Here is a 23,916-nt window from a genome sequence, read left to right as displayed (position 1 = left end):
AAGGGAGAATTAAAGGGGGAGATGTAGTATTATGTAAATTTAAGATGGTACGAAATTTAACATTTTTATAATTTTGTTATTATGTATATTTAACATTGTACGAAATTTAAGATTTTTATATTTGAATAATAATAGTTTAATATTTATATGTTTATATTTCGAAAATTGGTAATATTTGTACTAGATTTAAGATTTACATATTTGAATAATGAGATTTTAATTTTATATATTTGATTCTTCGAAAATTGTTTAATTTTATATATATATATATATACATTGTTAATTCAAAAAAAAATACAGTTTTTGGATATATTTAATTCTTCGAAAATTATTTTATTTTTTATTAATCGACGATATTTTGATTATTAATTTGGATTTGATAGAAGTTTGAATAGAAGAGATATTAAAATTCCATAGTTATTCAGTCTCTCCCACTAGCCTCAGCAACAAATATCAATCCCATACTCGGTACAGTTTGCAAATAACACTTACTGATATTTTGTTTTTTCATTGAAATAATTTAGATATACATTGTTGTGATTTCTTTCCAAATGTCATTCTAAATTTGACAAAACCAGACATTTTTAATTTGAAATATGAGCATTTATTTTCTATTGTATCAAGAGTAAAATGCTTCTCAAATATGATTTTATCCTTGATCTTAAATCTATATAATAAGATGATGAATTGTGGAACATTTATTAAACTTTCAAATAAAAGAGTTAAAGAGAATAAATTTTTTAAATAGCAATGATTTCATAGAATTCAAAAAACAGATATATATATTTAATTTCATTTATAATATGCACTTCATTAACATATAGTAAAATTAATCTGAACAAAAATAAATTATTAGCATATATAAATTATAAAATGATTTTAATAGGTTTATAAAAACTGCCCTACATTTTTGTTTAACAATTTTTAAGTTAGATTTTGAGAATTATTTAAATTAACAATATCCAATTTAATAATTTTTACTTTGACTTGTTCACTTTCCTATAATTAATAATCTTTGAAAATAAGTTAAAAATTAAAAATAAATGAATTTAATTGTTTTTAAAATTTATTAACACTCCAGGAATCTTTGAGAATAAATTTAAAAATTTTTTAAAATGGCGTAGAATTAAGTTGTTTAAAATTTATTAACACTTCACTTAATTTATAATTTGAAAATATTATAAAATCTCAATTAAATTATGAACATTTGTATTTACAATTATACAAATATCTTAATATATGATTTTAAACAATACACTGAACCAGAAAAATTCCCTGGTTCGGTTCGGGGTTTTGAAAATTTTATAAAAGGGGTTCAGATTCGGTTCTGACTATTTTTCAAAAATAGGGTTTTCTTCTCCGGGTTTGGATCCCTGAATATAATCATAAAGTATGTTTCACTTTGTTTATTTTTGGAAAAAGAGTAAAAATATTGTAAAAAAGATATATGTTGATATACTATTATTTGATTTGCAATTTTAATATATATTTATTTTCTTTTGTAATTTATCATCATTATAAATTATTGAAATAAAAACGTTATGATGAATAAAAAATAATTAGTCTCAACAACCTTAAGTTTTTCAATAGGTATCACACCATTTCATAAAAAAATTCAGCTTGTGCCAATTTATCACAGAGATAATGTGCTCTGTGACCTGCCCTTGATATTAATTATGAATCAACAATCTATTTCAAAAAATGCTATTATAATTATTTTATTAAAATTATATTGAGAAATAGATACATTATATCAAATATATCTGTATATTGTTATCAAAAACATGATTAAAACAAAGTTACGATGAAATAGGTTAAACGCCATATTTGTAAGTACAACATTCATTATGAAATAATTATATTTACAAGGCTTTTTTAATGTTCGAATAATAAATTATTTTGAGGATCATTAAAAATTTTAAGTAAAAAGCTAAAAAATTAATAGATAAATTAGATACATCTATAATATATAATGAATTCAATCTATTTTATGTACATTTCGACGTTTAATATTATGTTCGATATCTTTATTATAATTTATTGTATTTTCTTTCGAATCTAGTGTTTTGGGAGTGTCGATTAATTCATCTTTTTTCAATGATAAATCGACTTCGTGCTTATTAATTTTTTCGAAAGAATCCTCAGAAGTTTGGCTATCTCTGCTGCTTCCTGACTCAATACCTATATTTAAATATTATATTTAAATTATGATTATATAAACACCCAATTTTCTAATTTTAATAAAAACAAATCATTTAATATAAGGAAATTAGTTTAGACCGTCAGTGATTGGTAAATGTTCGTGAATTGTATCAATAACTGATAAGATTGGAATTTTATCCGAATTTTTATGAGTTTCTCCACTTGTGCCAAATTCATTTACTCTCTTCATATCAATCTTATAAATCCAACGTTGATAGAGATATATGAAGAATACGATATCTTTCAAAATTGATGATAAAAAGAATATATTTATATCGTAAATAAATGAAAACATATTTAAAATCGAAAGTAAAAAAAAAACCCTACAAAAAAGTATTCATATATCAATGAAAATTTGCAAATAAAAGATTTAATCCATTCAAATTAATATCTCATAAAAATAACCATCTCGGAAGCAGCCAATTCGATACATGATGGGCATATGAATTACGAAAGCAAAAATATCATCTATAAAAGTATTAAGAGCTTTGTACGTTAGCATCCTCCATGGCAAATGCGCTACCGATTTCATTTTATAATTTATAAATAATTGAGGAGTCATCATTATAAATCCTGAATAATAAATAAAATAATTAAATTAAAGAGGTTTAATATAATATAGTTGTTAATGTGCTTGTTAATATTTTTTAAATATATAAATCGGTGGTATCGGTTCTGCTTATTTACTCTATATTCATCATTTATATTAAAATGAATGCAATTTGTTAATATTAAATACTGCGAGTTCAACAAAAGGCTTTTTGCCTTATTTACAATTTTTGGTACCCTCAGTAATCAGAGACCTGCATGTTGGGACCAAAGTACGGCCAAGGTTTAAGAACCTGGCCGTAAGTTGGTATGATTTCAATCTGTGCTGATCCTAATAATAATTTATAAATCCGGGCAGGATTTTTTTTAATACCATTTTAACATTCAATTCTATAATTTCTGCTATCCCTTTGAAACCATTTACATTTTAAAAAAACCCGAGCAAGGTCGGAGAATAAAAATTTATAAAACACCCGATTGGAAAAAAAAATTGGATATGGACTTGAAATGAGTACCCACTTCTACAAGTCTCCAGTGCTAATATACCCTTATCATGATTTGTTAAAAATTAGCTTCAATTATGTATAATATTTTTTTTAATATGAAAAATTTGTATAGGTAAGTAAATTTAATTACCAAATGTTAATAAGAATCCGTATAAAATGTTGAGAACGAAAGAATACCATCCTTTGTGCTCTTGGTAAATCATCGAGTAAATAGAATATGAAATCAGAAGAGGAAATAAAAGCCAAGATAAATATTTAAACGCCATCTAAATATTTATCATTTTAAAAAGTATGATAAAAAATTTCAAACCTTATCATATTTCTTGGTGTCTGATTCTATATATGTTGATTTATGTGCAAAGCTTATGTGAGGTAATAATCCTAGTATATTATTTATAAATTTATATTTAACAAATATATACATTACCAAATGTTTTGGATGAAAAATCTAATTTGATATCTACGCACTTGGTAATTTTCCAAATTTCAATCAACATCCCAATGAATACAGTAACTCTGACCATAAAATTAGTTTCATTATCTAGCACATACAACAAAACAACAAGAGAACTCACTATGTTGAAAAAGACGGTCCTTATAGATAATCCTTCTAAACTCTGCCTACTTTTCCAAAACTGTATATCTATAATAATCATGTTTATGAATGAGAATGATATATTTAAGCATAATTTGTAAATAATGAGAAATTTAATTTTGCCTGGATCCCCTTCTTTAAAAATAACAATATATTTTAATATTTCCAGGAAAAGGTCCTAACGAAAGTGCAAGTAATAATAATGTTCGAGATTTATTTTAGAAGATATAAATTTGTTTAATTTTTTTTAAATTAAACTAACAAAGTTTAAAACCAGAACGGGGCCAAATATAAGAATATAAAACAAAACCTCCTTTCAAATTTTTAAAAACCCTAAGTAATTTACCAAATCCAAATGCCAAACTGATTAAAATCTTCGACATTTTTATAAAATGTTAAATATTTTTTTATCATTATACAAAATATTTAGTCAGTATTATAGTGCGCACAAAGTGAGCGTTTCAAGAGCTGGGTTGCAAAAGCAAATAATGCATTTCAAATGGTATCGTGAAAATAGGTCAGATAACCGCTTAGCTTTAGAAACCTTTTGAAAAAACTTGTTTGCTTTTTAGATACTTTTTTATTCATCCATTTTTCACGATGGCCTACGATTTTCCTTAGAAAGCCAATAAAAACTTGTTACCCATATATGAATAATAAGAAGAAGGGCAATAAAAATTCCTTCCTATTTGCTTAATTATAAATTTAATTCAATGTTTTATAAAATGTAAAAAAATAACAGACAGACGATAATATTATAAAAAAATCAATTCTTTTTAATAACTTAGTTAAAATTTTGAATAGATGATTACTAAAAAAGGCAACCTCAATTTAAACGAGGGATGCTTAATGTTTTTTTATTAAAAAAGTACTGTAAAACGCAAGCTAAATTTGTGCGCACACAAAATTGAGTAAAGTGATAGTTTAATGGGTTTCCCCGACATGCGCAGTAGGTTTCAATTATATAATATTATTGGCTAAAGCTATATAAGATGTAAAAAAAGTTTTAAAAATAATTTTGCTAATAAAACTTCTAGTATTTTAAACAATCATAATAAGCTAGAAAATGAGCCTGTTTAATAAATAAATAAATATATCTTTCTGAAATCTCCATAAAATTTGCAGTTTGATGATGTTCGATATATAATAATTATTTTTTAAAAAAAATTTTCAAAGATAGAAATTTTCGAAATTCAAGCCTACTACATTCGGTAAAATCTTACATATTCATTTTTACTGAACTACGCGGTTCAGGCTAAGGACCGAAATCCTTTGTAGACCTCGTTATCAGTTTATATGAAAATAGAGTGTTTATATCGATGAAAGAAACTTTTATTAAACACCAAACCCACTACATTTGCTAAAATCACAGCCAATAAGTATTTGAGAGTTTGTAACGTACTATGCGGTTCAGCTAGGCTTAACATTAAGCTGCAAATTTGATAGAAATTCCAAATATATATTATATATCGATTACATCATTAAAGTGAAATTTTGATCGGGATTCTATAAATATAAAGATCTATATTTATTTATCAATTAAACATGCTCATTTTCTTGTTTATAATATAATGATCGTTCAAAATACTAAAATTCTTTATCAACAAAATTATTTTTTTGTATTTATTGTAATATATCTGTTTTTGTGGAAAGTTAATTTTGCGCATTCATTGTTATATTTTTTTGTTAATTTATCAATTCATCATCATTATTATAATAAATATATTTAAAATTATTAATAAATTCATATTTTACAAAATGTGCAAGATATAAAAAGCATAAAAAAAGGTAAAATCATTTTAATTATTATATTATTTTTGTTTTAATTTCTTTTTCTCCATTTGTGAAATATTATTCGATTTTGAAATACAATTTAATTGCTATTAGAAATTGTGAATTGTCAAATTATACAAAAAAATACACATATGTAATTAATAAATACTCCGAATTATAGTCGTTTTTTAATATTTATATATAAAAACTATTGAGCATGTCGGAGAATCAAAACTATCGCCTTACCCAAAATTGATAGTAAAAAATAAATTGATCAGTAAATTTAATCGATCAAAAATATGATTTCTGCTAACCTTTTAGGATTTTATTATAATTTTATACAACTATGGTACGCGACTAACATAGTTCAAATTTTAGCGTATTTGTTTTATATTTTTACAAATTTTAAGGATAAAAGTATGAAAAATGATTTTCATGCTTATTGATTGTGATTCAATATATTCTCTAATCACAGTCCTGGGTATCGCACTGTCAAAATCTAGCATTTTCATGTTATTGTCTATCATTTAACCCAGTTCCCTCCACTTCTGCAGCATCTATTCATCAAATCGTCTTTTGTCTTCCGTTCAACATGTCGAAACCACAGCCTATTTCTGCTAGTAGCATCCTCTATCGCTTCTATTTCAATCTTAGTACTTTGAGTATTTCTCTTTCCATATATCCATCTAACAATTTCACCTTCGTTCTTCCTAACTTGTTCTCATTGCCCATATCCAACTTCTCATATAGTTTGCACAACTTTTCCAAGAGAGACATTTTTTTCATAAAAATTGAGGACATCTCTCTGAATTTTTTTCATGCCCATATCCTTGCCACCACTGCCAAGTAAACCCCTCCATCTTCGATAAGTGTAACGCCTAAATAACAAAATTTCCTCATTTTCTCCAAAGTTTTTTCATTTCCGATATTTTTATTATTGTCATCTATATGTCCTCAAAGTAATTTTTATCATATTCACTTTGGAGCTAGCAATTGCGATAACGCATTTGTTACCACTTACTAGACCCTTAATATATTATTGTATTGCTATAGCAGCACATTTTCCAAACCCATATTATTAATCATGGTCTATAAATCTCGTCATTCCCCTATCATCTAAGGACGAAGGCCCAGTTTTCAGTGTAACCGAAAGTCATACAAAATCATTTTTTTTAGTCCTAAGCCGCCCATAATCTCGTGGTAAAAAACTAACCGACCTCTTTGTAAATGGAATTATGAAATTTTATATTAAACTCAAAACATTTATTTTATTCTCTAATCTCCCTTCTATCGTGTTATATATTAACATTTATAGGCCAATTAAGCTCTTAGGTGGCATGGAAAAAACACGCGAGTGATAGTGGGACATTGCTCATCCCTTTTAAAATTTCTCATTCAAATTTCTATATTACACTTTGATAAAAAAAATCATATAGCAAATTTTTACTATAAAAATCAACACAATAATTTTTATCATCAATAAATTTTCATTTTTATAAATAATGTTATTTTTTATATTTACATTTAAATTAAAAAAAATCATATAGCAAATTTTTACTATAAAAATCAACACAATAATTTTAATCACCAATAAATTTTCATTTTTATAAACATTGAAATACAAAAAAATGTTATTTTTTATATTTACATTTAAATTTTTTTTAAAAAAAATACCAAAGTGTGGCATGGAAACACCCCAGCCAAAATAAAATGTTTACATCCTAAAAACTATGCAAAATACAAATAATTAAAAATTAAGATAAGAGGATATTGAAAAAATCAAGGCAAAATATCGGCCGAATTTTATGTAGTAACATTTTCAAAATCTCTAGGGCTTGCTAGCTTCAGTCACTCATGGGTTAAAACTAATGTTGTAAACGAACGCGTTAGTGAACGAAGTTTGTATTTTTGAATTTATTTTTGACAAAGGTGAACGCGTTCCTTTTTTTTGACGAACGAGTTCGTTTTTTAAGTTCATTAAATTTTAGAAAATCTTATTTTTATTTATTTGAAAACAAAAAATATTAATCCGAATTTTTTAGGAAAAAAGGATTATTTTTATATCAGTTGTTTCTTTTATCAATTTTAAATTTTTGTAACCAGCCACTATTTCATTAAGCATGGATGTTGTTATTTCATCATCATCATCGGATTTTAATATTACCATGGCCCAAATATAACAAATACTTTACAGTAACATCATATATCAATAAATTAATTTTATTCTTACCAATGTAAAATGTATCCAAAAAGTATAATAGTTTCAAAATCTTATATATTTTAGATTGTTGTATTTCATAGGCTTATTAAAATATACTAAATACATAGAGCTAAAACATTAAATAAAATACATAGATATAAAATAGTGTATATCTTTTAGAATTTATTTATTTTTAGTTTTTATTTGAAATTTCGCAGTTATTTTTAGATTTTTATCAAGGGTTTTATATTTTAATACTTGAACACAATTTAAAGTATTATAGATATATAATTTATAAATAATTAAATTTTATATGATATATAAAAGATTTTATATATTAAAAATAAATATTTTCTTATTCACTACCAGCGTTGGCAAATCGGTCAATTCAGATCTCAAATACTCTAAAATATTATTGGCGAATAAATATATTGATTTAATTAACTAATAAGTATTTAAAGCATGTTTATCAAATTAATTAGGTAAAATTTTAAAAATATTTGTATTATAAAGGCATCGATTTAATTATAATTTTATATTAAAATATAAGAATTTTTCTCATTATTAATTTGACTGGATCTCAATATATAATTAAATATACTAATTTTGTTAAAACATGGTCTGAGAAAATTACTGATTGCCAATTTATATTAAATTATGTAAAATTATCCAAGCAATGGGCATCGTCAATAAAATGTAAAGAGCAAATACAAATATTCAAGAAAGCCCTGAAAGAAATTAATGAAGAAATATCTTGGACGTAAAATTTAAAATTTTGAACTATTCTTTAATATTTAGCTATCTTATTGTTGCAAGTACAAAAGGATAAAAATACTTTGGACCATGTAAAACTAGTGTTGTTAAAAAGTCGAGTTCTTACGACTTGCGACTCGAGTCGAGTCGTAAAAAACGGCTCCGACTCAAGCCGATCAAGGAGCCGCATGAGTCGGCTCACTTAGTCGGCTCACTTAGTCGGCTCGCTTAGTCGGCTCGCTTAGTCGGCTCGCTTAGTCGGCTCACTTAGTCGGCTCGCTTAGTCGGCTCAGTTAGTGGGCTCAGAGGGTAGCTTGAGTTTATTTTAAATTTAGAGCCAAAAATTATTTTAAAGTTATTGAGAAATTTTAAATAATAATGTAGAATTTTATTTATTTATTTTTAGTAAAATAATTTATTTTATTTATATTTTATTTAATGCAAATAATATGTTTTGATTTGATTATAATAAAAATGGATTTATTTATTTGATTTTTTTTTAAATAAAAAAAAATTAATATTTTTGAGCTAAAAATTTTAAGAAAAAAATATTTTTGAAACATATTTTGCTGATTTTTTGAAGAAATTTTATTCTTTTGTTTTATCATAAAATTTTATTCTTTTTTTGATTATATCATAAATAAATAATCTTTTAGGTCAAATCTTCTATAGTTTTTTTTATATTATTTTTATAAATATATCTATATTTTAAGTTTATTATTAGAGGTGGCTTTTTCTAAATATTTTTTTAATAAATATATTTATATTTTAAGAATATTAAAAGAGGTGGTTTTTCTAAATTATTTTTTTATTAATATTTATGTCAAACTTTTTTTTAATGCCGCAATTGTCATATGCGTTATTTTTTAAGATTTTTGGACACAAAAGGGTTATAATATAATTTATATTGTAAAGATATTATATTATAAATTCAATGAAGATGTTCCCTGGAAAAATGATAATTATCATAATAGGTAGGTATATTTTTGAACATATAAGATTTTTTTGTGACGCTAATGGGCAAAAATATGTTTCTTTAACTGGTAAAATTTAATGTAGATGTACCCTAGATAAATGACAATTGTCATAATAGTTATTTTTAAAGTTTTTCGAATTTTTTTGACGTAAATGGGCTAAAATAAGCATTGCTAACATGTTAAAATAAAATTTAAGTGAAGATGTACCCTAGATAAGTGACAATTGTCATAATCGTTGTTTTTAAAGTTTTTAGAATTTTTTTGAGGTAAATGGGCTAAAATAAGCATTGCTAACATGTTTAAATAAAATTTTAGTGAAGATGTACGATAGATAAGTGACAATTGTCATAATCGTTGTTTTTAAAGTTTTTCGAATTTTTTTGACGTAAATGGGCTAAAATAAGCATTGCTAACATGTTTAAATAAAATTTAAGTGAAGATGTACCCTAGATAAGTGACAATTGTCATAATCGTTTTTTTTAAAGTTTTTCGAATTTTTTTGACGTAAATGAGCTAAAATAAGCATTGCTAACATATTTAAATAAAATTTTAGTGAAGATGTACGATAGAAAAGTGACAATTGTCATAATCGTTGTTTTTAAAGTTTTTCGAATTTTTTTGACGTAAATGGGCTAAAATAAGCACTGCTAACATGTTTAAATAAAATTTTAGTGGAGATGTACCATAGATAAGTCACAATTGTCATAATCTTTGTCTTTAAAGTTTTTTGAATTTTTTTGTCGTAAATGGGCTAAAATAAGCATTGCTAACATGTTTAAATAAAATTTTAGTGAAGATGTACCCTAGATAAGTGACAATTGTCATAATCGTTGTTTTTAAAGTTTTTCGAATTTTTTTGACGTAAATGGGCTAAAATAAGCATTGCTAACATGTTTAAATAAAATTTTAGTGGAGATGTACCATAGATAAGTGACAATTGTCATAATCTTTGTCTTTAAAGTTTTTCGAATTTTTTTGACGTAAATGGGCTAAAATAAGCATTGCTAACATGTTTTAATAAAATTTTAGTGAAGATGTACCCTAGATAAGTGACAATTGTCATAATCGTTGTTTTTAAAGTTTTTCGAATTTTTTTGACGTAAATGGGCTAAAATAAGCATTGCTAACATGTTTAAATAAAATTTTAGTGGAGATGTACCATAGATAAGTGACAATTGTCATAATCTTTGTCTTTAAAGTTTTTCGAATTTTTTTGACGTAAATGGGCTAAAATAAGCATTGCTAACAAGTTTAAATAAAATTTTAGTGGAGATGTACCATAGATAAGTGACAATTGTCATAATCGTTGTTTTTAAAGTTTTTCGAATTTTTTTGACGTAATTGGGCTAAAATAAGCATTGCTAACATGTATTAAATAAAATTTTAGTGGAGATGTACCATAGATAAGTGACAATTGTCATAATCGTTGTTTTTAAAGTTTTTCGAATTTTTTTGACGTAAATGGGCTAAAATAAGCATTGCTAACATGTTAAAATAAAATTTAAGTGAAGATGTACCCTAGATAAGTGACAATTGTCATAATCGTTGTTTTTAAAGTTTTTAGAATTTTTTTGAGGTAAATGGGCTAAAATAAGCATTGCTAACATGTTTAAATAAAATTTTAGTGAAGATGTACGATAGATAAGTGACAATTGTCATAATCGTTGTTTTTAAAGTTTTTCGAATTTTTTTGACGTAAATGGGCTAAAATAAGCATTGCTAACATGTTTAAATAAAATTTAAGTGAAGATGTACCCTAGATAAGTGACAATTGTCATAATCGTTTTTTTTAAAGTTTTTCGAATTTTTTTGACGTAAATGAGCTAAAATAAGCATTGCTAACATATTTAAATAAAATTTTAGTGAAGATGTACGATAGAAAAGTGACAATTGTCATAATCGTTGTTTTTAAAGTTTTTCAAATTTTTTTGACGTAAATGGGCTAAAATAAGCACTGCTAACATGTTTAAATAAAATTTTAGTGGAGATGTACCATAGATAAGTCACAATTGTCATAATCTTTGTCTTTAAAGTTTTTCGAATTTTTTTGTCGTAAATGGGCTAAAATAAGCATTGCTAACATGTTTAAATAAAATTTTAGTGAAGATGTACCCTAGATAAGTGACAATTGTCATAATCGTTGTTTTTAAAGTTTTTCGAATTTTTTTGACGTAAATGGGCTAAAATAAGCATTGCTAACATGTTTAAATAAAATTTTAGTGGAGATGTACCATAGATAAGTGACAATTGTCATAATCGTTGTTTTTAAAGGAATTTTTTTGACGTAATTGGGCTAAAATAAGCATTGCTAACATGTTTAAATAAAAATTTAGTGAAGATGTACTAAGAAAATCATAATATTTTTTAAATTTTTGTCAATTTTTCTTTAACTTTTATTTATTTTAGTTATTCCTTTTTAATTTATTTCTATTTTTTATTAATATTTATGTCAAACTTTTTTTTAATGCGACAATTGTCAGCAATGCTTATTTTAGCCCAATTACGTCAAAAAAATTCCTTTAAAAACAACGATTATGACAATTGTCACTTATCTATGGTACATCTCCACTAAAATTTTATTTAAACATGTTAGCAATGCTTATTTTAGCCCATTTACGTCAAAAAAATTCGAAAACTTGAAAAACAACGATTATGACAATTGTCACTTATCTATGGTACATCTCCACTAAAATTTTATTTAATAATGTTAGCAATGTTTATTTTAGCCCAATTACGTCAAAAAATTTCGAAAAACTTTAAAAACAACGATTATGACAATTGTCACTTATCTATGGTACATCTTCACTAAAATTTTATTTAAACATGTTAGCAATGCTTATTTTAGCCCATTTCTGTCAAAAAAATTCGAAAAACTTTAAAAACAACGATTATGACAATTGTCACTTATCTAGGGTACATCTTCACTAAAATTTTATTTAAACATGTTAGCAATGCTTATTTTAGCCCATTTACGTCAAAAAAATTCGAAAAACTTTAAAAACAACGATTATGACAATTGTCACTTATCTATCGTACATCTTCACTAAAATTTTATTTAAATATGTTAGCAATGCTTATTTTAGCTCATTTACGTCAAAAAAATTCGAAAAACTTTAAAAACAACGATTATGACAATTGTCACTTATCTAGGGTACATCTTCACTTAAATTTTATTTAAACATGTTAGCAATGCTTATTTTAGCCCATTTACGTCAAAAAAATTCGAAAAACTTTAAAAACAACGATTATGACAATTGTCACTTATCTATCGTACATCTTCACTAAAATTTTATTTTAACATGTTAGCAATGCTTATTTTAGCCCATTTACGTCAAAAAAATTCGAAAAACTTTAAAAACAACGATTATGACAATTGTCACTTATCTATGGTACATCTTCACTAAAATTTTATTTAAACATGTTAGCAATGCTTATTTTAGCCCATTTACGACAAAAAAATTCAAAAAACTTTAAAGACAAAGATTATGACAATTGTCACTTATCTATGGTACATCTCCACTAAAATTTTATTTAAACATGTTAGCAATGCTTATTTTAGCCCATTTACGTCAAAAAAATTCGAAAAACTTTAAAAACAACGATTATGACAATTGTCACTTATCTATCGTACATCTTCACTAAAATTTTATTTAAATATGTTAGCAATACTTATTTTAGCTCATTTACGTCAAAAAAATTCGAAAAACTTTAAAAACAACGATTATGACAATTGTCACTTATCTACGGTACATCTTCACTTAAATTTTATTTAAACATGTTAGCAATGCTTATTTTAGCCCATTTACGTCAAAAAAATTCGAAAAACTTTAAAAACAACGATTATGACAATATTAAATTTTACCTGTTAAAGAAACATATTTTTGCCCATTAGCGTCACAAAAAAATCTTATATGTTCAAAAATATACCTACCTATTATGATAATTATCATTTTTCCAGGGAACATCTTCATTGAATTTATAATATAATATCTTTACAATATAAATTATATTATAACCCTTTTGTGTCCAAAAATCTTAAAAAATAACGCATATGACAATTGCGGCATTAAAAAAAAGTTTGACATAAATATTAATAAAAAAATAATTTAGAAAAACCACCTCTTTTAATATTCTTAAAATATAAATATATTTATTAAAAAAATATTTAGAAAAAGCCACCTCTAATAATAAACTTAAAATATAGATATATTTATGAAAATAATATAAAAAAACTATAGAAGATTTGACCTAAAAGATTATTTATTTATGATAAAATTAACAAAAGTATTTCTTAAAAAAGTTAAAAATTAATAAAAAATCAACAAAATATGTTTCAATATTTTTGTTCAAAAATTATTTTTTGCTTAAAATTTTTAGCTCGACAAAAATATGAATTTTTTTTTATTTAAAAAAAATCAAATAAATAAATCCATTTTTATTATAAGATCAAAACATATTTGAAATAAAAGTTAAAAAAATTTTTTGTTTGATAATAATAAAATATTAACATTAAATATAAATAAAATAAATTATTCACTAAAAATAAATAAATAAAATTCTACATTATTATTTAAAATATCTCAATAACATAAAAATAAATTTTGACTCTAAATTTAAATTAAACTCAAGCTAACCTCTGAGTCCACTAAGTGAGCCGACTAAGCGAGCCGACTAAGTGAGCCGACTAAGCGAGCCGACTAAGTGAGCCGACTAAGCGAGCCGACTAAGTGAGCCGACTAAGCGAGCCATAAATGAGCCGACTAAGCGAGCCGACTAAGTGAGCCGACTAAGCGAGCCGACTAAATGAGCCGACTAAGCGAGCCGACTAAGTGAGCCGACTAAGCGAGCCGACTAAATGAGCCGACTAATGCGGCTCATTTAGTCGACTCGAGTCTGAGCTGTTTTATCGACTAGAAACTAGGCTCGAGTCATAGCTAAGTCGACTAGGCTTAGCCGTTTAACAACACTATGTAAAACACATAATTGTGATTTTATCATTTCTCCACCTGAAGAAAAAAAAATTATAGATATGTTTGAAAAAGAAAAAACAATCTAAATACATATGCTCACACTGCTGATTATTTATTGGATCCCCAATATAAGGAGAGCATCTTACTAATAGTGAGTTGATGAAGCATTTGATATGATACAAGAATTAGGCATTTTACAAGGTGATGATAATAATCAAAATATTTTAAGTGATATAAATTTCAGAAGTAAAAACGGCGTAATATTTAATAGCCAAAATATGTGTAAAGCAGTAACTTTCATAAAGAACTATATTTCGGACTCAAGTTGTTGGACTGGGTTTTGCCCTCCTTGATCATTAAGAGAAGTGTGAAATATCTTACAAAAAATCCCTAGTTATACTTCTCTTTCAGAAAGAAATTATGATTGGGGTAATATTCATACGAAGAAAATAAATCGATTGAAGATCTCGACTACAGGAAAATTGGCAAGAGTGTATCATAACCTAAGAATTATTAAAAATATTAAAGAAAATGATAATATTTAATATAAATCAGAACAAGACTCTGCCACGGAGAGCAAAACATTAGTTATAAATTTTTTTTTAAATTACATAGATTCATTTTTTACTTTTATATATAAAATAAAGTTAAAACTTGAATTTGACCGGTCAAAAATTGGTAAATTGACCGAATCATAAAAAATTTTTAAAATATTTATTTATAAAGTTTTGAACTAACGTGAACGCGTTCTTTTTTTTGAAGTTAGATGAATGCGAGATTTTGCCAATGAACGTTAAACGCGTTATATTTTTTTAGAAATGTTTACAGTACTAAAATCCACTCAAATCAAAAGAGTGTATTTTTGTGTAAATCAATTTAAAAAAATATGAATAAGGTTTATTAATATTTTGAATATCTGCCATTATTATTCGAAAATGAATATTATTTATTCGTTATATTTATGAACCTTGTTAGTTTTAACCCGAATACTATTAATATTTTGTCCAAGTAATCATTAAAAACTCAGTAAAAAAAGTAAGAAAATGAAATTACCATTCTTAAAGGCTAATATTTCAAAAACACTGTGCACAATAGAGACTATGATAGTTAAGCCCAGTAGGTATGGATTAGTGTCTAGGAGCGCTTTCTTAAACGCATCCTTACTTTCATCCTGGGAATCAAGATCTTCTGCAAGGTTACTTGTATTGGCTTGAGAACTACCCAAGTTCACACCTTCAGTTAACATAGTCATCCATTTGTTTTTTACATTTTGGGAAACGTACATTTGCCATTTGAAAAGGGATATCGGACTGAAGGTTAACGTCAGATTTAAAAAGCTTTAAATAAAATTGGTAATTAGAATTTTTATATCATTGGCCTATAAATATGGTGTCTTATTTTCACTTTTTATAATCTCTCAGGAGAGCAATTATAAAAATGACATAATCATTTTAAATATACATTATAGTTGAGTGTAATTGGAATTATATAGAATTTTTTCCAAGGCAATTTATACGTTATAAATATTAAATTACTGTAAAAAAAATTATTATTTCAAAAAATCAAGGTATTATGAAATCAATTTAATAGATAAAGAAATCAAATATTAGATTATTTAGACCAGAATGAAGATTGAACACTTTTAATAATCAAGCTATGATCTATTAAAGTATAAATAATAATGAACTTTATATTATGTTTATCAAATGATTAAGCATTAGGTTGTAAAACTAAAGAAATATCCTAAATTATTTAGTTTATTTAATAAATTTTGTCAAAATCAATAAGGGTTGGCAAAAATGGTGTTTGATCGATTTTTGTGTTTATTATAATAAATTTCAAAGTAGATCGTATAAATATGAATCTATTAAAACCAAAATATAATTAAAATAATTTAATAAAAATATAGAAAAATCCAATAAATTCATTTATTAATTAATACTCGATTGAAGAATTAATTGGTTGATAATCAGAAGCTAAATTCCAAAAATCATTAACGTATAAGACTGGTTTGTAATAACAGGGATCATGTTCATCAAATACTATGTCTAATTGTTTTTATATAGAAAATATTGCAGAAAATTAGACCTTTGTATATGTTATACTTAAAAATTTTGTGTAAAATTTTAAGCCTTAATTCTTTTTTATAATAGAGAAATAAAGGTTAAGTTCAAAAAATTTAAATACAAAAAAAAATCACTTATTATTATCTACAACCTTTCTTTATCGCCATTTTCTTTAACGCAATTCAATATTGTGAACATCTATTACAAAAAGGTTATCTATTATGTGTAGACCCGATATATGTTACAGCTATGATTATCTATCATTTGGATACTATTATTAAAAATATAGTGCAGTCAAAAGATCTTTTTATTAGCTTTCATAATAATCGTACTCATGCCGAGATATTATGTTAGAAATTTTTTCCCAGTTTCGTTAATTCCAGAAAAAATTTATGTTATAAAAATTAAAAACAACCGCTTAAGGTCTAAATTCGACAATTAAATACTAATGCACTGTAGAAAAAATTATAAAAATAAACATTTAATCATGCCAAAATTCAAAATAGCAAAAAAAATGAGCGTCAGGGTTTATTTTTAAATTTGGCTGTATTTTATAAATAGGAAAAAGAGAAATTGAGCAACAAATATCAATCTATAACAATATATTATCCTGATATAAATTCGTGGTGCAAATGAATACCTAATATTACCTAAGAAATTATTTTTGTTATTATTAAAAATTTTATATTCCTTTTTTATATATGTGCTTATGAAAATCCTTGATACGCCAGTGTAGACATTCTTATACAAATGGTAGAAACATTCTAATAGTATTTGAAATGGAAAGATTCATTCTATGGTTTTATTTTTTAAAGTACATTTAAAATCTTCGAATAATTCTGTCATTTTACTAGAAATGAAACTACTCAAATTGACATAAGAACAAAACTCCTGTGTTTGCTGAAGGGAAATGCATTTTATAGAAGGAACTCGTTGATTTTTACGCATGGAAATTTTTTTCTTCAAGAAAAAAAAATATGATCAAAATTGACCTAAAAATTTTTTTATAAGGCAGCGGTTCGGCTCTACTGGAATGACGTGCTTAAAGCCTCGATTTAGATCCAATAGAAAATCTATGGGCTTTTATTTAAAAAAGAGGCAAATATAAACTTAAGAATAAATTTGATTAATAGGGTAGTGTAAGTGATAAAAATTTCCCAAAATAAAAATGTAAACCTTGATTCTAACTCTGACTAAAAGAATTAAGATTGGAAAAGGCCCTCCTAACCATCTATTAAAGCGAGACTACCTTTTTAACTCTCATAAGATTTTTGATCAATATTAATTAAACCAATTTTTTAAAAAATAGTTTATGATGATATGGGGAAGGATCGAGAAATACGGAATTAACGGGCACTTGGCCATGTGGAATGTGTGAGCAAGGTGATGCCAGAAATTCAATCCAATGCACTAGTTGTCAAATGAGTGCAAAAAAGATGTACCAGTTTAATGAAAGTAAGCATGACTTTTAACTGTAGAACATGCGTGAATAAGGTTCGTCGGTTATGAAGCTACTCTGGGGAAGTGAGATAGTTTTGTTATCTGGGTGACATGTTAAACGCAGATAGAGGTGTTAATTCAGCTATTGTGGCAAGGTGGAACAATTTTAGGAGGTATTTTATATTCTAACAGATAAAAATGTATCTCTGAGGTGGAAAGGAAAAGTTTATGTAAACTTTGTGCGAAGCTGTAGTCTACGGTGGCGAAACGTGAGTAATAAAAGTGAAGCATGAAGCTAAACTAAAAGAAGGGAGATGAGAATGGTAAGATGGATGTTAGGGGCGTTTATGAGAATGTTAGGGGCGTTTATGAGAATGTCAGGGGCGTTTATGAGAGAGAAAAACATGCAACGAATTATGGGAAAGTTGGTGTAGGAGAGATTGAAGTTGTGATGAGAAGAAATAAACTGAGATGGATTGGGCATGTTGAGAAAAACGAAAAATGATTGAGTAAAGAGAAGCAAATCGTTGTAAGGGGGATCAAGCCTTGAGGAAGGACAATGAATAAGTGGATGGATGGGATAATGGGTGACATAAAAAATGGGTCTTACGATTGGCGAGGCCCATCGTAACAAGTACAGAAACGGCTTTCCTGTGTAAACCTGGAAAACCGCCGCTAAACGATAAAGAAAAAAAACATATGCTAAATTATGCTAAGATTTTTTTAGTCCTGTGTTCTAATATGATTTAGATATAATATTAAATATTTATACAGATAAAAAATGTATATCGAAATTGTATGAATGATAAATATCAAATAACTTAGGGAAAATCTAGGAGAAACTATGAAAGACAAGCCAACTCGTTCTTCCTATGACCAAAGAAGGGAACAAAACATAAAAGACGAAGAATGTCATGCTGGTCATGTGGCAGTGATCATGTAATGAGGTGTTGTCCAACAATTATTTTGGCCAATAATGATACTTTTTTAGCAGTGCAGGAAGATGAAGTGGAAGGAAAGAGGAATCCCACGCTAATGAACAATAGGGGTAAGGATCAATCTTAAGCAAAGGGGTGCTGTAAAATTAGTTTTTATTATTCTAATTGAGTACTTGACTATGATAATTCATAATATATTAAAATAATTTGTTTTGTTTAGATGCATTTTAAAAGTATAGTTAAAGTTTAGTTAATTATAGCAAAAATGATTATGAGAAAATTACGTAATTAAATCTTTCCATATTTGATAAATGTAATAGATTTTAGCCTTAATAAAATAAAATTTGAGTTTTATTATGATTTGAGATAAATTTAAGGTTATTTTAAACAATTTATATCTTATTTTATTTATCTTGATTTATTTTGGATTTTTTAACCCTCGAGAGGTGACGAGAAATAAAAATCTCCAAATTTTTTATACCAATATAGAATTAAATTGAGTATATTTTAGCATGGTTTTTCTGACATTTCCTATTTTAGGCCAAAATTAAAGTTTACATTTGTTTTTAGATGAATGATGGGCATTTTGTAACCCATTTATGCCAGGTATAAAATTTTTTGATTTTATTAACTCATGACTCTATTAAGATATCCTAAAAATATCAGACCCATACATCTTAAAGGTTTCTAAGTTATAAACAGTAACATTTACAATGCCTTAACCACCATGTATACCAAAATGTTTAATCTATCAATTCCAAAAATATTTAAACTTTTTGTGAAGACTAATACTCTTAAGATTTTTTGTGAACCACAAAATTATGTTGATCTCGTAATCTACTTTATAGCTTGCTGGGTATAAAGAAGAAAAAAACTTTTCAATAAAAAGTATCTTGTATTGAAGATACTTTTATTCAGGAAAAGATATAAGTATCTTATATCTTGCATATTTAAATAAGATACTTGTATCAATATTTATGATATATTTTTCTAAATAATTGGTATCTAGATTCTTTTTAAGACAAATCTTGTTTCAGTATCAGTATAGAATAAAATAATGGTATAGAAGCATCTATGGAAAATCATAAAATTTCTGTTATAATATAATTAAGGAAATTTATTTTATATTATTCTCTGAAGATAGTGTAGTGTTGTTTAATGCCTTGATTTTAGACGATTTTTAAAAAAACTAACTCAATATTGTAGCCAGATAAATATTGCCTAAGCCTCGAGATTTTGTGAATAGATTTCCAAACCTTTGTGCCATCTATGATCAAAATTTCAGTGCATAATAATTTTCTAGATAAAATAGTGAGTTAACCATTTTTAAAAATCGACTCAAATTGAGGTGTTTAATAACACTATTGGTGTGTATCAGCAAATTTTTAGGCTTAATAGCAAATTGACATATATGCAATTAAATTTAGAGGTAAGAAAGAGGCAATAGCACTCGTTAGCTTTTTCTCACATTGCCTCTTGAGGATTATCTATATCTCCTATATACTACATACACTTGTCATAAAGTTACTATAATAATATTCCTGAATGGTTAGATCTCTTTCTGAGCCATATATAAAAATAATATTCATTATATTTTATCATATTGGAAATAAAACTGTTATATAAATTGTTACATTCATCAATTGGATGAGGTATATGTCCTTGAACCCAAGTTGTGTTGTCTACTAATAAGTTGATGGTTAAATTGGAATGCCAGTGAGAAAGGATTTCTGACTTTGTTCCATTTTCAACTTTCTATTTACATTAATTATACAAATAAAAAAATTATTATTACCAGTTTTCCCTCCACATCATCAGTTTCTCCTGATAATAAGTTGTGTGTTTTTTTATAGAATTTTCTTTTATATTTATTCAGTCCTAACATGTAGTAAAAATAAAAGTTTCATCATTTATTTGAACTTTTTTTGGCATAGAATGTAAACTTTGGGTCAAAATCTGAGCTTTTGGGATTAGGAGATTTCCCATTTTTGACCACGTAAAAATATGCATATAATGAACCATTATTATTCAAAGCCTATTAAATAGAACATCATTATTTATAGATTATTAAAATAATATATCTTATAATTTAATTGATTGCTAAATCAAAGTTTAAATAAGTGATAAAGAAGAAAAAAATAGGAGGAAAAATGATAAAAATCCAACCCATCAAAAGAAGTATCTGTTAATAATAAATAGGTCTGTTAAAAGTTAATTGAGAAAAAAAGTCAAAATATTTTCTTTTGGAAATAAATAAAGACTCCAAAATTAAATGTTTCTTCAACTGTTTTGTCAATATGATAAATAAGATATATATTAAGACAAAATAAAGTATTATTTATAATAAAACTTATTTTAATTAGATTTAGTTTTAGGTAAAAAAAAAGGTAAATTTTTATAGCCAGTTAAATCAATAATTAATCTTATAAACCATTAATACAAAATAACCAATATTTGAGGAAAAAAATATTATTTTATTTACTGATGTGACAGGTAGCTTAGTAGAAAATATATAAGAACTATCATGATGAGAACCTTGATACCAATTTCCATATTCAATGCCATTCTCATTCCAAATTAGAGTTGATAAATTATCAAATGAGTTAAGCTCTCCATTTTCAGATGTGTAAACATAAAAATCCTTGAAATTAAAATGATAACAAAATATATTAATCTTAAATAGAGTGTATCTATATATAAACAATATTTAAAAGTTCTTATCTATCATTAAATAAAATAATTTAAAGATCTATCAGCCTTAATATTACCCTTTTGAATTTAAAATAATTAATTACAATAATTTCCCCTAAAAGTAAAATATTTGATGGTCTACACTTCAACGCTGTTGTATTTAAATTATTTTGCGATTCTTTGGGATTTTTAAAAAAGGTTGATACTGCATATATTATGACAAGACGAGATATGAACGATTTTATAATTGATTTATAATTAGCACGAGGCGAAATAGGAGTTATATTATTTGAACTAGATGACAATATATTGTCGGAAGGAGATATAGGATTATTCTAAAAAAATTATTATAATCAAAGAAAAAATATCGTAATTATACTTGAGTCATTACTAGTTATGATATGAAGGCCACTAGGAAATGTTTATGAAATCGTATTTACATATAGATGGCGGTTTAATACTAATTATAAACTTATATCTTATTATCTAGTATACTTGCTATGAGTATTCATTTCTTAACATATTTAGTTTCTTTTTAAAAACTATAAATATATTACCAATATTCATATTTTATTCTATATATCTTAAAATTAAGTTAGTTTATTAAATTTAAAACTTTAAATTAATATTAATGCTATAAAATTCAAAAAGGAGCATTACTACAAAAAATATAACTCGTTATAATTTTTGTTTATCTTGAATAAAAGTTAAGGCATTTCCGTCAATCGTTGCTGTTGTATTTGAACATTCGAGTCCAACCATCGGGGAGGGGAAGAGTTCGACGGAGTTCGTAGGTCAGGGATTGTCGGAGAAGGGGGTGGGGGGGGCAGGATTTGGCAGGCATTTTAGTCATATAATTAATTTACAGAAAGTCTTATATTTATTTCAAACTAAAATAATCGTTCGATTTTTCTTTTAAATACCCCTATTGTCACATACATAGGTTTATACATTGATTTGTGCATAAATTTTTATATAAATTTAGATATCATAGACCACATAGGCGTAGCCAGGATTTTCATAAGGGGGGGGAGGAATCAAAAAAATACTGGGGGCTTTGCCCCCAGATCCCCTTTTGGTAACCTATATATAGTCATAAAATATTTTTACAAATTTTAATAAAAAAAATAAGCCTGGAACAAATATGAAATATATTTTTATTAGTTTATATAAAATAAAAATATAATAAATTACTTGTATTGTATATACCTTAATATAAAAGCATGGTAATAATTTATTCCAAACAATTATAAGAAATTTATTTATAATAAGTAAGTAGACATATAGTTGATTTTACCCTATTATATAGAATTAGTTATAAAATACTAGGTAAAATTCCAATTTTACAGACATATTTGACAGTTAGAGAATATATTACAGTTAATAATCTGACAAAATTTACTAATCAATGCTCTTAATATTAAATATAGCAACAATATGCATACAATTATTTAACGCCATCTATTTTATTTAAGTATATATAAATTTAATCTTCATATTATTCATCCCACAATGTCTTTAAAATATATTTTCTGATGTCCTTATCAATATTTTATAGTTTTCTGTAAAATATATACGCTATATTGGTAAAATTGATTGTCATTTGATAATTAGATATATTGTAAATCGACGACATATAATATTCCACTGTTTATATTGTGCTTTAATATTTTTTTAATTTATGATTTAATTTTATCAATAGTTTTATAATTATATTTTACTTTTATTGAGATAAATAAATTAAAATTACTCACTTTATAAAAAATTATATTTGATATATTATATTATTTAGTAATTTTATAGATCTATTATTAATAATTATAATACATTTCACTTCTGTCTTAAGACTTATCCTTGGCCTATATTCCATTTATTAAAAAACATTTTTGGTTCATTTTATATATTTATAAATTTATTTTCTCAAAAATCTATAAATTATGATGAATAGTTTTATAAAAAAATATCTACTTTTACATTCTTTCTTTTAAATTATTATTTAAGATATATGCATACATATATGAGGGTCAGGGAGTGGGGAGAGGACTAAGGGGGATATTTTTTATTAGCTATAAATGATATTTACAAAAAGTGATAAATTTCTGAAGAGGGGGGGAATTTCCCCTTGCCCCCCCCCCCCTGGCTACGCCTATGATAGACCAACTTAGATATTAAAAATATATCCTATATTCTATAATTGGTTTTTATATTTAATAATATTTACACTCTTATTATTATTCTCGTTTAATAATATGGTCA

General features: G+C 25.5%; 1 protein-coding gene across 1 annotated transcript; it reads right to left on the bottom strand.

Moving 5' to 3' along the window:
* Positions 1-1,651: 1,651 nt before the first annotated feature.
* On the bottom strand, positions 1,652-22,084 carry LOC135929129 (putative lipid scramblase CLPTM1). Its single transcript, XM_065465644.1, has 14 exons — positions 22,040-22,084; positions 21,765-21,995; positions 21,452-21,610; positions 20,890-21,004; positions 20,765-20,847; positions 20,604-20,724; positions 16,468-16,573; positions 15,579-15,862; positions 3,685-3,900; positions 3,568-3,638; positions 3,388-3,523; positions 2,608-2,775; positions 2,281-2,442; positions 1,652-2,181 (listed from the first exon to the last, which is right to left on the bottom strand). Exons 1-14 carry the CDS (start codon positions 22,046-22,048, stop codon positions 1,979-1,981), a joined length of 2,064 nt encoding a protein of 687 aa, XP_065321716.1. The 5' UTR covers positions 22,049-22,084; the 3' UTR covers positions 1,652-1,978.
* Positions 22,085-23,916: the final 1,832 nt, after the last annotated feature.

Source organism: Gordionus sp. m RMFG-2023, chromosome 4 (assembly GCF_954871325.1).
Source record: "Gordionus sp. m RMFG-2023 chromosome 4, tfGorSpeb1-WG-v2, whole genome shotgun sequence".
NCBI classification, from domain to species: Eukaryota; Metazoa; Nematomorpha; class Gordioida; order Chordodea; family Parachordodidae; genus Gordionus; species Gordionus sp. m RMFG-2023.
The sequence above is the reverse complement of the archived record's forward strand: the minus strand, read 5'-3'. Positions and strand labels throughout refer to the sequence as shown.